Source organism: Stegostoma tigrinum, chromosome 30 (assembly GCF_030684315.1).
Source record: "Stegostoma tigrinum isolate sSteTig4 chromosome 30, sSteTig4.hap1, whole genome shotgun sequence".
Lineage (NCBI taxonomy): Eukaryota > Metazoa > Chordata > Chondrichthyes > Orectolobiformes > Stegostomatidae > Stegostoma > Stegostoma tigrinum.
Window position 1 is genome coordinate 27,340,711 of NC_081383.1, and position 14,799 is coordinate 27,355,509.

The 14,799-nt window shown below is 39.9% G+C and overlaps 1 protein-coding gene across 2 annotated transcripts in view; it reads right to left on the reverse strand.

Moving 5' to 3' along the window:
• Window positions 1–14,799, reverse strand: part of timm44 (translocase of inner mitochondrial membrane 44 homolog (yeast)) — a 68,314-nt gene that overhangs the window by 38,005 nt on the left and 15,510 nt on the right. For both annotated transcript variants that reach the window (XM_048559368.1, XM_048559370.2), the window contains exons 6-9: window positions 10,970–11,106; window positions 8,892–8,977; window positions 8,683–8,775; window positions 2,480–2,604 (exon numbers count right to left, since the gene is read on the reverse strand). In XM_048559368.1, coding sequence (XP_048415325.1) covers window positions 2,480–2,604; window positions 8,683–8,775; window positions 8,892–8,977; window positions 10,970–11,106 — 441 coding nt within the window. The remainder of the gene's footprint in view (window positions 1–2,479; window positions 2,605–8,682; window positions 8,776–8,891; window positions 8,978–10,969; window positions 11,107–14,799) is intronic.

Genomic DNA, 14,799 nt, shown 5'->3' on the forward strand with positions numbered 1-14,799 from the left:
TACTTCAAAGTCTCCACTATAGCCTGAGTTATAAAATTCACTGGGACTCTGGCCACAGCTCGATTTGTACAAAATCAATCCCCTCTTTTTCCCAGTATTAGCATGAGCGTCTCAGATTAAATCCTGTTTCTTCCAATTCCACAATAATTTCTGAGCCACACATTCAACTAAATCTTATTTACCCAATGTCAATTTTCTGGTAGCTCAGATTCAGAGGTTATCATTGGTCATTTTGTCTTTTAATTTAGCCTACTTCTGCTCAGTCTGTTCACAAAACCCCTTCCAATCTCATTTAAGTCATTAGACCACAAAAACTGGATCCTCCACCTCCAAGTTGTTTGGTAATCTTTAATCCTGGCATCAGCAGGTAACAAATCCTTCAGAACTCCTGCTCTCAGTTGGTAAGAACAATATCCAACTCTCTAACTACGTCGCATAAAATAAAAAACCTGGGAGACTGACCTCAATTAGACCACAGCTAAACATGAACTGCAACTGGACAAGCCACGTAAATAATTGGCTACAAAAGTAGATAAAAGGCTAACTAATAAGAGGCAGGTAACTAAAACATTGTGATTTTCGAGCTTTCCGCCATCAACAAAATTGAAGTCAGGAATGTGATGGAATGTTCCTGTCTGAATGAGAAGAGTTCTGGCGTCGTCACTGACACCATCAAGGGCAAAGCAATTGTCCTGAGTGGAACCCTCCCACAAGCACATCATGGCTACAATGTGTACTATCGAGAAGGTGCAACCTACTAAGCCTCTTCCAAGGCATACCTCAAACATATAGCCTCAATTTCTAGAAAAACAAACACAGGAGGGACATGACATCAAAGCCATCTTTTACATTCTCCATGTCACACCATCCTAATTTAAAAATAAAACATTCTTTGTTCATTGTCACTTAGTCAAGAAAGCAAGTCCATATCTATAACCAACTATCACCTCCGCCACACTGACTGCAGTGATTTAAGAAATCCGCTCCAAAAGGTAATACCGAATGGACAATAAACATTGACTGTGCCACCGAAGGCCAGATCCTATGAATGGGAAGGAACAAAGACATCAATGCAGTAGAAAAGATTTAATGTAGTTTTTTAGTAAGAATAAGGTAACAATTCTGAAAAAAGAATGAAGATCTTTGGATTTCTTTCACTAAGGTAGACGATTTAAAAGGCAATACAATAAAGACAAAGATTATGATAGGGTAATTAGTGATGCACAACTTACACTAATCAAAGAGGTGCTAAGGAGAGGGCACCAATTTAAGACTAAGTCAAAAATAATTCTTCAAACAAATTTCTTTTAAAAAAAATTAGAAAAAGTAAAATAATTAGGTTGCAAAACATTAACGCTTATTTGGGAGGCTAAATGGCTTGTTTCTGCGACAGAGCATTCCATGGAGGGAGAAACAAGATTTCTGTAATATTGGTGACAGATCTTAACACTGTGAAAGTAAAACATGAATACCCCGTGTGATGCATTAACTTGGAAAAGACAGAGTAAGTTTGAGGTCAAAACAGCTCCAACAAAAACAAATCAATATAAAAGTACAAACTCTAGGGCAGGTGGCATCTATGGAAGGCGACAAACGCCCCATCCTTTTGCCTGGTCTTAAATGAGATGTGCTTGCTGAACAGATTGTTGCATTTGCTCCTTACAAAGAGGAGGCATTCACCATGATTTATTTTGTTGAACAGTATACAGGATGCTGAATTTCTTTTTTCCCCAAAGCTTTGAAATTTGGTCTTAATTCTTAAGTATGCATTCGCAACTTTTCCTCAAATTCTCTTCACATCTCCCTCTGCATCGAAACTATTGCTGCACCTTCTATGATGCACTTTTGGCTTTCTCAGACAGGACTGGCAAATTTATATCACTCCAAGGAAAGTTGAAGTTGCACTGTCAGTCAAGGATACACAAAATCCCTTTATGTAAAGAATATATTGTCAATATCTTCCCAAATCAATTATACTCATGTACTATTAAAAAAGTTTCCTCCCTACAATATCGTTTCAAGTGATCATTCTGCACATAAGACTGGTGCTGAACATCAGCCAATAATGCTGAGTTTGATTCTGTCTTGAAATTTGCGTACTTTCCAGCAGGAATCAAGCTGAGTCTTCCCTTCTAACATAGTGGTGTTAGCACCCGGCCTGAATCATAGCCACTGCCAATGGTCAGGTCGACTAACTTAGGAATCAAAATGGACTCTCTTTAGTCAACACTGTTCAGTATCACTCTGAACTTAGTTGCTTAGTGACCTAATATTTTCAAGACAATTCATATCTTACATAAAATCAAAAATAAATTAAAAATATTTGGGAAAATACTCTTTCAAGCAAATGTATTTGTCAGCTATATGAAATACCATTGTACTTCTACTTTTCATTTCACTGATCTTTTATAGAAAATTTCATTTTCTCTGAATTTTACACCCCCACCTCAAAAATAGAAATTAAATATTTTTCAGGTACCTCCAGAACATTTGGAATGATGTCCCTCTCGCATTGCTTTAAAAATGTGTCTTTATCAAAGCTTGGGTCAACCTTCAGAATTTCTGTCAGCACCTCTGACATTTCAGTCTTAGAAAACAGCCCCCCTGGGAAACAAAACAAACAATCAGCTCAAGGCCTGTTTGATCAAAAACAAGACAATGATCTTGAAATACTTCCAACAAATTAGATGAAAAGCTGTGGCTGCAGCCTTCCAAAGGTTTATGCATTCAGAGCAAAAGCAAAATGTCAAAAGTTTCTCGTCTAGACAAGACTGTAATTCAAAGTATGATAAATAATGCCACAACAACTCTCACTTTATTTTGTAGCAACCTATCCTTACTTACCGAGGACATAATTAATCTGCTATGTATTATGCCTAAATATTAAGGACATTTTGTTGTATCTTTTTAAGGCAACCAACTAAGTCATTGAACAGACAATCAAACCTGCCAACCCACTCCTCCCCAACAGATTTGCATTTCCACTCGAAATTGAACAGTTAAGACTTTGTTTCTTTATTCCATTTAACGTGTTTGGGAATTTGTTTTTTCACTGCTCTGTTTTAATTTAAATTCTCTTTGTAAATCATTGCAGGATTAAATGAGGCAGCATTAGTTACTGAACCAAGCCTGCCAGCAGATTAATCATAACAAACACCAGGGGGTTTCAATGGAAAGTGTGTGGGCTGAGACAACATTACTGTGAAGCTAGTGGGTAAAAAAAACACACACAGAATGGCACCCCAGGGGCAAGTCTGTTTTAAAGTCTGAAGGACGAAACCAACAGAGAAGAGAAAATGGCCCTTCATCTGCAAGATTTGAGAGATTTGGTCGAAAATTGCGAACAAACATTTGCATTTGTAGGCATATGGCATCTCGGTATGTATTTCAGACTACTTATTTTCACATCGTTTGATAACAACCTAGGTTAAAAGATTAGATGCACTAATATAAAATGAAATGAGTGGATTAATTGCAAAAGGGAGGTGGATATCATCCAGAAGGATTACAGAAGATTTCATTCACAGGAGAGCAAAATCCAAAAGATCAGGATGCTAAACCATTAAACAAAATTTCCAAACCACAGATTAAAGGTGTGGTACTGAAAACAAGAGAACAATCTGGCAGCAACAAATAATCATGGAGTTTTCAAGGTGTAAGCACTTCAAAATGGAAATGTCAGCTTCCTTGGTAATCAATTGCTTAAGCAGAACTATCTGAGCCATACACATCAGGTGCTGCGAAGATAACTTCCCCAGACTTGGATGAGTAGCTAAATGAGTGTTGCAAACACTCCATCAGCCACAAGGTGTGTGATGGAATATCTGGCACTTACTTGAAATAGTGCAGCTCCAACAACATTCAAGGAGATCAACACCATCCAGAACAAAACAGCTCATTTGATAGGCACCCAACCACCATCTTCAACATACACTCTCTTCATCACTGGTGCACAGTGGCGTCTCTGAAGAGATGGTGGAGGAGCGAGAGCTTGAGATTCCAAAATCACTGGTTCCATTTCTGGGGACAATGGGACGTGTACAAGTCAGACTCATTTCAGCTGAATCGCAACAGAACCAATATCCATGCAGGGCAGAGACTGGTGCTGTCGACAGAGGGATGTGTAGCTATATGAGCTGAGAGAAGAAGGAGTTGAAAAAATGAGTGAAGATCAAATATGGGGTGATGCACAAATAAATATAGAAGGTAGTGTGGAAGACAAGGCATAAACAGAGAAAGGCATAAGGGAGCATGGGAACAAGGGGCATTGGGATAAACCTAGCATAAAAGGCTTAAAGAGGGCAGAATTCTTAATGTCTACTGGACAGCTTTTTGAAGAGCCAGCACATAGCAGTCCTACAAAGAGGAGTGATGCTTGACCTAATTTTGGAGAACGAAACTAGGAAAGCAGTAGAAGTCATAGGGAGAGCATTTCGGTGATAGTGACCATAACTCAACAAGATAGAAAGTGATTGTGGAAAAATACAAAATTGGAACAGAATGAAAAAGGTTCTGGCTGAAGGCCAATTTTAATATAAGACAGGACCTGGTCAAAATGGACTGGGAGAAATTAAATGTACATCAGTGCAAAAGAGCAATAAAGTCCTATTTGCCAGCATTTGGCCCACATCCCTCCAATCCCTTCTTATTCATATACCCACCCAGACACATTTTAAATGTTGTATCTGTACCAACCTCCACCACTACTTTTGGCAGCTTGTTCCATACACACACCTTCCTCTACGTGAAAACATCGCCCCGTAGGTCCCTTGTTAAATCCTTCCCCCCTCACTTTTGGACTCCCCTATTCTGGGGAGACAACCTTGCCTTTTAACTCTATCCATGCTCCTCATGATTTTAGAAACCGCTATAAGGTCACCCTTCAGCCTCTGACACTCCAGGGAAAATAATCCCAACCTACTCAGCCTTTCCCTCTAGCTCAAACCCTCCAATCCCAGCAACATCCTTGTAAATCATTTCTGCACCCTTTCAAGTTTAACACCTTTCCTATTTAAGGGGAGATCAGAATTGAATGCAGTACTCCAAAAGTGACCTAACCAACTCCTTTACAGCTACAACATGACATCCCAACTCCTAACTCAAAGCACTGACCAAAATAAGCAAACATATCAAAAGTCTTCTTCATTATCCTGTTGATCTGCGACTGCACCTGCAAGAAACTATGAGCATTCACTCAAAGGCTTTTTTTTGCTCAGCAACAATCCCCAAGACCATACCAATAAGTGTGCAACTCCTGCCCTGATTTATCTTACCAAAAGAGCTCACATTTATCTAAATTAGAAGTCCATCTGTCACTCCTCAGACCATCTGAGCATGCTCTTGTAGGTGGGGGAAATCCTGAATGTCAAGGAACGTAAAAGATTGGATAAGGGAAGAAAGATTATAGTAGATACCTAGGGCTAAAAACAGTAGAAGACGTAGAGAAGTATAGAAAGCATAGAAGGTTCCTTAAAGAATAAATTAGCAAAGCAGAGAGGAGACATAACAAAACACTAGTGAGTAAAATAAAAGGATAATCCAATTAAGTATCTAAGTACATTAAGGCAAAAAGGATAACCAGGAAACAGCAAGGATATTGAAGGACTAATGCTGCAATAATGGATGGAGCTGAAGATGTAGGTGAGGTTTTAAATGATTACCTTGGATCTGTATTCACTGTCCAGAAGGATGATGGATATCTGAGAGAGCGGTAGTCGCAGGAATTATTACAATGTTTATGTAGTATTTGAATGATTTTTTGAAATGCCATAGCAAACTAGACTATTGCCAAGAACTGGGAAATGGGATAAGAATTGATAGATATTTAATGCTTTGTGTGGACACGGTAGGTTGAGTCTAAGACAATAAGGACCTGAGTAAAAAGACAAACAATGAACTGCAGCACAGAATGAATGAGTGAACATGTCTCTTTAGGAGAAACTGCCCTTTTTCATTCACTGTTCTAGAAAATTTCACTCTAATACAGAAATCACTAGCAACGCACACAAAAAGGCAAGTGAACAAATGGTGAATAAGAACAAATCTCCAGTGGTTTAGAAAAATAACCCAGTGAAGTATGTTGAGCAATGAGTTTCATATCAGGATTCCACTGATGTCACAAACTTGCTCCTAACCATCATTCTTCTAGGCTACAGCATCACTGTCCTTCTTATGTTTTCCAGGCCATCACACTGCATAGCTTGCATTGCTATATTCAGTCTTATAATTCTGTTTCAGTTACATGAATTGCACAGAGTCAATGTAAGACCACTTTAAAGCTGATTCTGACTCATTTATACCTACTACAGCTGAGACACAGAGTCACACAAAATTCCGTGATTTTCTTTTCGAATATATCCAATTTGTGAAATATAGCTATTGATTTGAAAGAATGTCCAGGTTCTGATTTAATCATGAAATACCATGACTTGTCTTCCATTTTCATACGTACAGTGTAACACAAAGTCAGCAGTATAACTCTAATCAGTTGGCCTCAAGTCACTTAAATATGGTCCAGTCTAAAAGCCTATTATCTGTACTACGATGATTAAGGACTTGTAGCACGGTCTTGGACATGTTATTTTATACAAAAAGAGAGTTACGTGTTGCAAATAAAGGACAAAAGCCATCAAAGCATCTCATCTTGCACTCATTAGTGCAGATACAAGAGCAGTAAATTTCAAACAGAATGACAATTTAAACTGCAAGAGAAAAATGGTTAGTGATTGGACTCCTGGTCAGGGAATTGTCATTGGGAATGTGCCAAGAAAAAAGCATCGCCCATCTTTTGTTTAGTTGAAAATGCACAAGGCCTGGACTTGTTTTGTTTCCAAGGGCCATATGAATTTATGTAATAGAGTTAAGTGACATTTGTTTCCAGGTCCTTGTAACATGTATTTCTCAAATCTAAACATAACTTGTCCACCACGGTTTTCCATCCCAGCTACAAAATTCCATGAAACATTAACTGAAATTTAACTAACGATCCATGAACTACATCTTATCTTCAGTAAGTCCCACTCCTCTGTCACTGGTCTTCTCCCTAGACCACAAGACATCAACCTAAAAATTCCCTGCCCTTGCTCAAATCTGTACAACCTCATCTAGCTCTAGGCTGACCTCATTTACACCCTATCCACCTCCAATGGCAGTCTTCAGAAGTAAAAACCACACACGGCTTACTCCTTAAAATTATCAGCCTCTAAAAACTTTCAAAACGTTGCCTGAACCCTAAGCAAAAGCAAACTACTGTGGATGCTGGAGATCTGAAATAAAAACAAAGCGTTTGAAAAATTCAGCAAGGCTGGCAGCATCTGAGGGGAGAAAAACAGATAGTGTTTCGACACTAGTAGATTTCTTCAGAACACGAAAATCTATTATGTTCAACGTCAACTCTTTCTCTTTCCACAGATGCTGTCACCGCCACTGAGTTTCTTCAGCACTTTCTACTTGAAATCTACCTGATTATTGATTGATTTATTGTCACATGTACCAAAATACAGTGAAAAGCTTTGTTTACAAGCAATACAGGCAGATTTCAGCAAGCAAAGAATATACAGATCAAAAAGACTTAAAGGCATACAGGTTACATTATTTGAGGCTACAGACCATTCAACAATCTGATAACGGCCACTAAGAAGCTGTTCCTGAACCTGCTTGTGTGTGTTCAGGCTTCCGTAGCTTCTGCCTGATGGGAGAAGTTGGAGGAGGTCATTACCAAGATACGAAGGGTCTTTGATGATGTCAGCCGCCTTTACGCGGCAGCAAGCCATGTTACTAAGAGTCCATGGATGGAAGGTCAATTTCCATGATGGTCTGGGCTATGCACACCACCTTCTGCAGTTTCTTACAGTCCTGAGCAGAGCAGTTGCCATACCAGGCCATCATGCATCCAGACAGTATGCTTTCAATGGTGCATCTGCAGAATAGGCAAGGGATCTCATGGACATGTCAAATTTCCTGAGCCACCTGAAGAAGCAGCGTTGCTGAGCCTTCTTGGCTATTGCATTCACATGGGAAGTCTAGGACAGGTCATCAGTTATCGTCACTCTGAGGATCTTCGTGCTCCTCACTCTCTCAACCTCAGTTCTGTTCTCCTTTGTTTCTGAAGTCGATGATCAGTTCTTTAGTTTTGCCGATGTTGATAGATTGTTTTCGTTGCATCATGTCACCAAGCCCTGTATCTCCCTTCTGTATTTTGATTCATCGCTGTTAGATGGTGTTGTCAGCAAACCTACAGATAGCATTCATTCAGAATTTGGGAACAGAGACATCGGTGTGCAGGGAGTACAGGAGGGGCTGAGCACACAGCCTTGGGGACCTCCAGTGTTGAGTGTTATTGTGGAGGAGGTGCAGTTACCTATGAGTCACTCACTATTTCCTAACTTATTTTATACAACCTCTGAACTATTAACTTTCTTGTGAAATGCTACACGAAACATATCGTATAAATGCAAAGCTGTTAGAAATTCAGGTTGGGATCGGGGTAACAATGAGAAACAATGGTTCAGATGGCAAGCTACTTTTTCTCACCTTGTATCCTGCTATTTGGAAGTGAAGCTGCCACTTTGGTATAGTCTGCTTTATCACATTCTGACATGACATTTAACTGAATCACTTTTAATGATGCATTTCCTTCTGCTCCAATCTCCACAGTGAAAGAACATGCATATTTTTACTTACCTATCAAATCAGTGACTTTGTCCGTTATGGCTCTCGATGCTCTAATAAATGTGTTGTCACTTTCATCATATTTCATCTTCATTTCAAAGAACCCTGCGAAGAAAAATTAGAGAAAGCTGCATTTATATTACCATCTAAAACAAAGCAAACTGATCAGATCAATTGTCAGGCATTGCCATCAAAACACAAAATACACAATGAGTGCTTACTGTTAAAGACAACATTATTGTCCTTGAATTCCTTCCACTGCTGGTACCATTTTGAATCCTTATGCAGCACCATCCCCATAGCTTCTCTATAAAGAGAACAACTGAGATGGTAAACATCAAATCTGAGCATGGCTGACTGTTGAACATGAAATAAATTCCTACAATCAATGATATTAGTTTAACATAAGTGATGAATTATTTGCAATTTCTCATCAATAGCTCCATTGATCGTTTAGTTTGGAAAAAAATCAGTGTGAAATGCACCATACAGACCCCTTCTTCAAGGACACAAATAATATCCTCTACGGTTGCATTTACATTCATTTCCATCCTAATAACGTCTCTGCTGCCTTCTGACACCAGGTCATTTTGTTTTCCTCCAACAATTTTTATTCGTTGCCATATGTACAGCACTCTTTCATTCATATCTTTTCCCTATGTGACGAAAGCATGCATTCCCCTCCAATGCCTTCCCCATCTAAACCTACTTGATCAACACTGGTATAGCCCGGCACTCTACTTTGGTCTCATTTATTTGTTATACATATAGTCCTATAAAGATTATCCAGAATAGAATGTGTATGGAAAATGTGGACACCCATCTTTAACTTCCCACTTCCGTTTTTACCTTGCAGTCAACTTCGTGTTTGACATCATCTAACATGAACCCAATTTGTTTTTTCCAATTTTAAAAGTAAGCTAAAGGGAAGTCAGCTGTTTTGGCTCTAGTCACAATTGACTTGCATCTTAACTACCTTGACTGCATCTTCGAAATCCAGTGTTTTAGAAACTTGTTTGATCTTGAGCTAGGCTTCATGCACTGATTTGTCATCTAGACCATCTTCTTTAACTTTGCAATATCAGCTGCCTGCGATCCAAGCGCTTTCCATGACCCCCAAAACTCTAATAAGTCTCTTCACTACTTTGTTGGTTGATTTCTGTTGCCTGGCCTGACCATCTGTTTTTCATCTTGCACAATTTGAAACTGATCACAGAATCTGACAACATGGTAGGAAGCTATTCAGTCCACCACAACAGAAACAGCTAACCCAATCAGTCCAACTCTGCTACTGTTATCTATAAACCTGCCAACTGCATCTTCAAAAGCTTATTCAATTCTCTTTCAAAAATTCCTGCTGAATCTTCTACCTTCTTTTCATGATTTTATTGAATGGTTCAGAGGTTTCTAAAATAACTCCTACCATCTGATGCAAAATTTCTGAAAATGATACCCCATCTTCCCCTTGGTTTATAAGCTCCTGCATTGCTTTTATATTTGGACCATTCAGCTTTTATTGCCTCTTTGTACATTTTCAAACAAAAGTACAATGCTTCACATTTACTGTATTAAGTATAATTTTCCATGTGCCTGGACATTTTAAGCAATGGCCTCCTGAAGTCTGCTATCCTCCTCACCATTTACAATCACTGTTTTACAAATCAGGCCACTCTCTCAACTACCATGCTTTTGTCAGAATGATCTTCAATTTCTTTTTTTGCTTCGACTTCAAAAAATCTATTTTAACTATTCATCAACTATTCTTTCATCTTGTTCTCTATTCTGCCTGTGTCATGCTGAGTCCATTTTCTTCTCTTCAAAATGCTGAGACTGTACAGCTTGCACAAAGCATTCTATATAAATGTAAAGTGTGTGGTTGTCAAATGAGAGCAGTCTGGGTTCAGCTGTTATGACCTCGTGGCTGAGTGAACCGCTGAAAAGCCACAATCTAAGTTCACAAATGATGAATGGTCGCCTGGATAAGTAACCAAAGAATGGCTATGGCCTGGAGAAAATTAGCACTTTAAGACAAGGGAGTAATACAAATTTAAGAACTGCAGATGCTGTAAATCTGAAACAAAATCCAAAATTGCTGGAGGAACTCAGAAGGATTGGTAGCACCTATAGAGGGAGAACAGACTTAATATTTTGAATCCAGTGACCCTTCTTCAGAACTGGACTTGAAACATTAACTGTTTTCTCTCCACTGATACTGCTGGCTCTGCTGAGTATCTCCAACAGCATATTATTTTGTCTGAGTAAAATAAATTGTCTTGTTCAATACCAAAATATCACATACTCATTTGGTTCAAATATTTTTTCTTGTGTTTTATCATGTGAAAAGTCAGTTCGTTTCCTCAGTGATGATGGTGACCGGTAGGTCCCACTCCGGCCGAGAGCACTCTCATCTAGCTCCTTCTTTACGGATTCAACACTCTGAAGAAAGCAAAGCAGTAAAGTTGATATCAGACAGATAGTCAAATTATAAGCTAACAATTCTGTACCCATCATTATGTTCTACACTGTATCACCTAGTTTAACATGAAAATGGCATCTTAAACAGAACCACACATCAACTGAATGTTGAAGCATTTTTCCTTTTTTCAAAAAAATGCATTTATTGCAGTGAAGGGAGAAAAACTGCCACTTGACACACTGCATTACCATGGTGGCTCAGTGGTTAACACTACGGCCTCACAATGCCAGGGACGTGGATTCACTTCTACCCTCAGGTCTGTGAGAGTTTGCATATTCTCTGTGTCTGTCTGGGTTTCTTCCCACAGTCGGAAGCTGTGCAGGCTGGATGGATTAGCCACGCTAAATTACCAATCATGTCCAGGGCTGTGCAGGGTAGGTGGGTCAACCATGGGAAATACAGGGTTACATGGATAGGGTAGGGAAGCTTTTCAGAGCACTGGTGCAGGCCAAATGGCCAGCTTCCACACTGTAGGGATTCTATTATTCTATGAAGGTAACACTGGTCCACTGGATTTTCATACGTGAAGAATTTAAAAACATTCACCAGGTTAGATCTATTTCCTTTGTGCTTTTGCCTACCACAGTGTATGCCCAGGACAGTTGATTTCCACCCTTGTGACTCAATACATAAATTTCACAAATACAGTAAGCACACATCTCCCACTTCATTCATCCAGCTCTAGGTCTGATTTTCAATAGCCATCAGGACGCAGCAAAGTGGTTTTCTTCAGACTCCATCTGGAGATATTCTTTTCAATATCTTTTCCCGGTTGCTGAAGAAACTACACAAATTTGATTCAACACCAATATTTGCAACACAGTTCTACCTGCACATTGACTCAAGAGGGGGCCCTCTTGTGGCATATGGTAGCATTCCTATTCCTGAACTCAGAAGGTGAGGTTCAATTCCCAACTGCTCAAGAGGCATGTAATAACATCTCAGATTCATTTGAAAAATAGGTTAAATAAATTTTGGAGGAACACAGCGGGCAAGGCAGAATCAGAGCAGTAGTTTCGGAGTTGGGACTCTTCTTCAAAATTGGGAAAGGGGAAGGAAGCTCAGAAATAAACAGAGAGAGAGTAGGAGTGGGGCTGGTGATAGGGGAGTGCAGGTAGGGAGAGGTGGGGATTGGTCACTAAGTTGGGAGGGGCAGGTAGGTGGGAGAACAGATGGACAGGTTGTGTCAGGTCGAGGAGGCGGCCGGGGTGGAGAGATTTTAAAATTTAAACAGTTCAATTTTACGAACACCTTTCACCTCAACCTCAAGTTCACCTGGACCATCTCTGACATCTCCCCTCTCCTGGATGTGAGTTTGCTCGCTGAGCTGGAAGGTTCGTTTTCAGACGTTTCGTCACCATGCTAGGTAACATCATCAGTGAGCCTCCCTCTCCGTCTCCATATTTCAAGCCCGACTCCCACAGCTACCTGGACTACACCTCCTCACCCCCACCTCGCCTTCTTCACTACCCTGTCTACTTGCAACTCTACCTTCAAGGAACTATGCACCTGCACACCTTGGTCTCTTTGTTCGACAACACTCCCCAGGGCCTACCATTAACTTTACAAGTCCTGTCTTGATTTGCCCTACTTCATTGTACACTGAGATAACCTTCTTCACTTCCCACTCCTGCACCAATTTTGGTATCATGTGCAAATTTACTACCGTATCTACTATAGTCACATCCAAATCATTCATATTAATGACAAAAAAGCAGCGGACCCAGCACCGATCTTTACAGCACACAATTCGTTACGGGTCTCTAGTCTGAAAATCAACCCTCCACTACCGCCCGTGTCTCCTATCTTCAATTTTGTATCCAACTGGCAAGCTCCACCTGGATTCCACGTGACCTAATCTTGCTAACCAGTCTACCATGTGGAACCTTGTCCAAATCCTCACTGAAGTCCCTACAGACAACATCTGCAGATCTGCCTTCTTCAACCTTCTTTGTCACTTCAAAAAACTCAGAGGGACGTGACTTCTCACACACAAAGCCATGTTCACTATCCCTAACCAGTCCTTGCCTCTCCAAATGCATGTTAATCCTCCCTCTCCTCCAATAACTTACCTGTCGCTGAAAGCAGGCTCACCGGTCTATATAATTCCCTGGCTTTTCTTAAACACCTTTCTTAAATAATGGCATAATAGCAAGCTTCAGTCTTCTGGAACCTTACCTGTGGCTATCAATGATCAAAATATCTCAGCAAGGCAGCCAGTAATTTCTTCCCTAATTTTCCACAAAGTTCTAGGATACACCTGTTCAGGTCCCAGGGATTTATCCACCTCTATGCATTTTAAGACGTCCAGCATCACTTCTTCTGTAATAGAGACACTTTGCAACATATCACTATTTATTTCCTCAAGTTCTCTAGCTTCCACATCCATCTCCACAGTAAACACTGAAGTAAAATGCCAATTAATATCTCACCCATCCATCAACTGATCTGTTCATTCACCAGAATGATGTGTATGTGAATGGTAGTTCTGTTCCATAGCCATAAACTTACTTTACTAGAGTAACAAGGCCCAATTCCCCGGTTCATGACTTCTCCAAAAACTGCAAATGGAAATACACTAGCAAGTTATGGGCTCAGAATCTGTGCAACAATCAGACATTTTAGATATTTCAAGTGACTAATAAATCAGTCTTGAGCCTCGAAAGTTTTGGGAAGCTGTTGAATCACAGTTGAGATTCCCTAATGACAGCAGATGCACGAACCACGATACATTTGCCCCTCTCAGAGGGCTAAAACCTGGGAAAGCCAACTGTAGCTCATTCTGCTGCCCCAGATGAAAACAAATTAGGCAGTCAAGACTGAGAAGCACGCAGATTACAAAGTGCGGATGGATGAGACCACCCACCAACTTCACTTGATCCAGAGATAAGTTATCTTGTAATGGACTCAATTAATTCCCTTACTTCAAAGAACGCTCTTTGCATTTCATAGTTTCTTTTAAAAATCAATATTTGAACAGTGATGATAATATTGCTTTTAGCCACACAACCAATGTTCAACAGATACTAAGCAAATTACATTTAATGATCAATGCCCAGGACAAACAAGCAAGCTTCATGATGGGCACTGAATATCACCGACAGGAATCAGTCACACTGTCATAACGTATACTGACAGAGTCTCTAGAAAATCAGAGAGGCTGGGATGTTGCAAGTTGACCAATGTATGTCAGTTCTTGTAGAAGCACATCCTAGATGACATTGGTCTCAGAAGATCAGCTAGTTCTGTAATGGCAAGCTATATTTTGCTGATTCAACTTTATTGCTTCTCTCCAACATTTCAATCCCCTACCAGCTCAACTCACAGCTCAGTTCAGTGAGCTTAGATAGGATGAGGTATTGGATCAAGAGGAAGCGTTAAAAGTTAACAGAAATGCTGCCGAGTGGATTTTCAGTAGTTTCGTGAAATGATTTGGCTAGGCACTACAGACTGCATGCAGGCGATCCTTACTTTTATAGAAAAAAAGCAGTGCACGAAGTAAAACAACATTTTCGCGTACTTTTGAGTTGATCTGTATCTGCATCACAATGCCAGCATACATTCAGGAGCCACTTGTACCTCACCAAAGATGATAAAATTTCTATGACATATCCCATTTTGACTTTGACTATTTTTGTATCCAGCCTTCACTT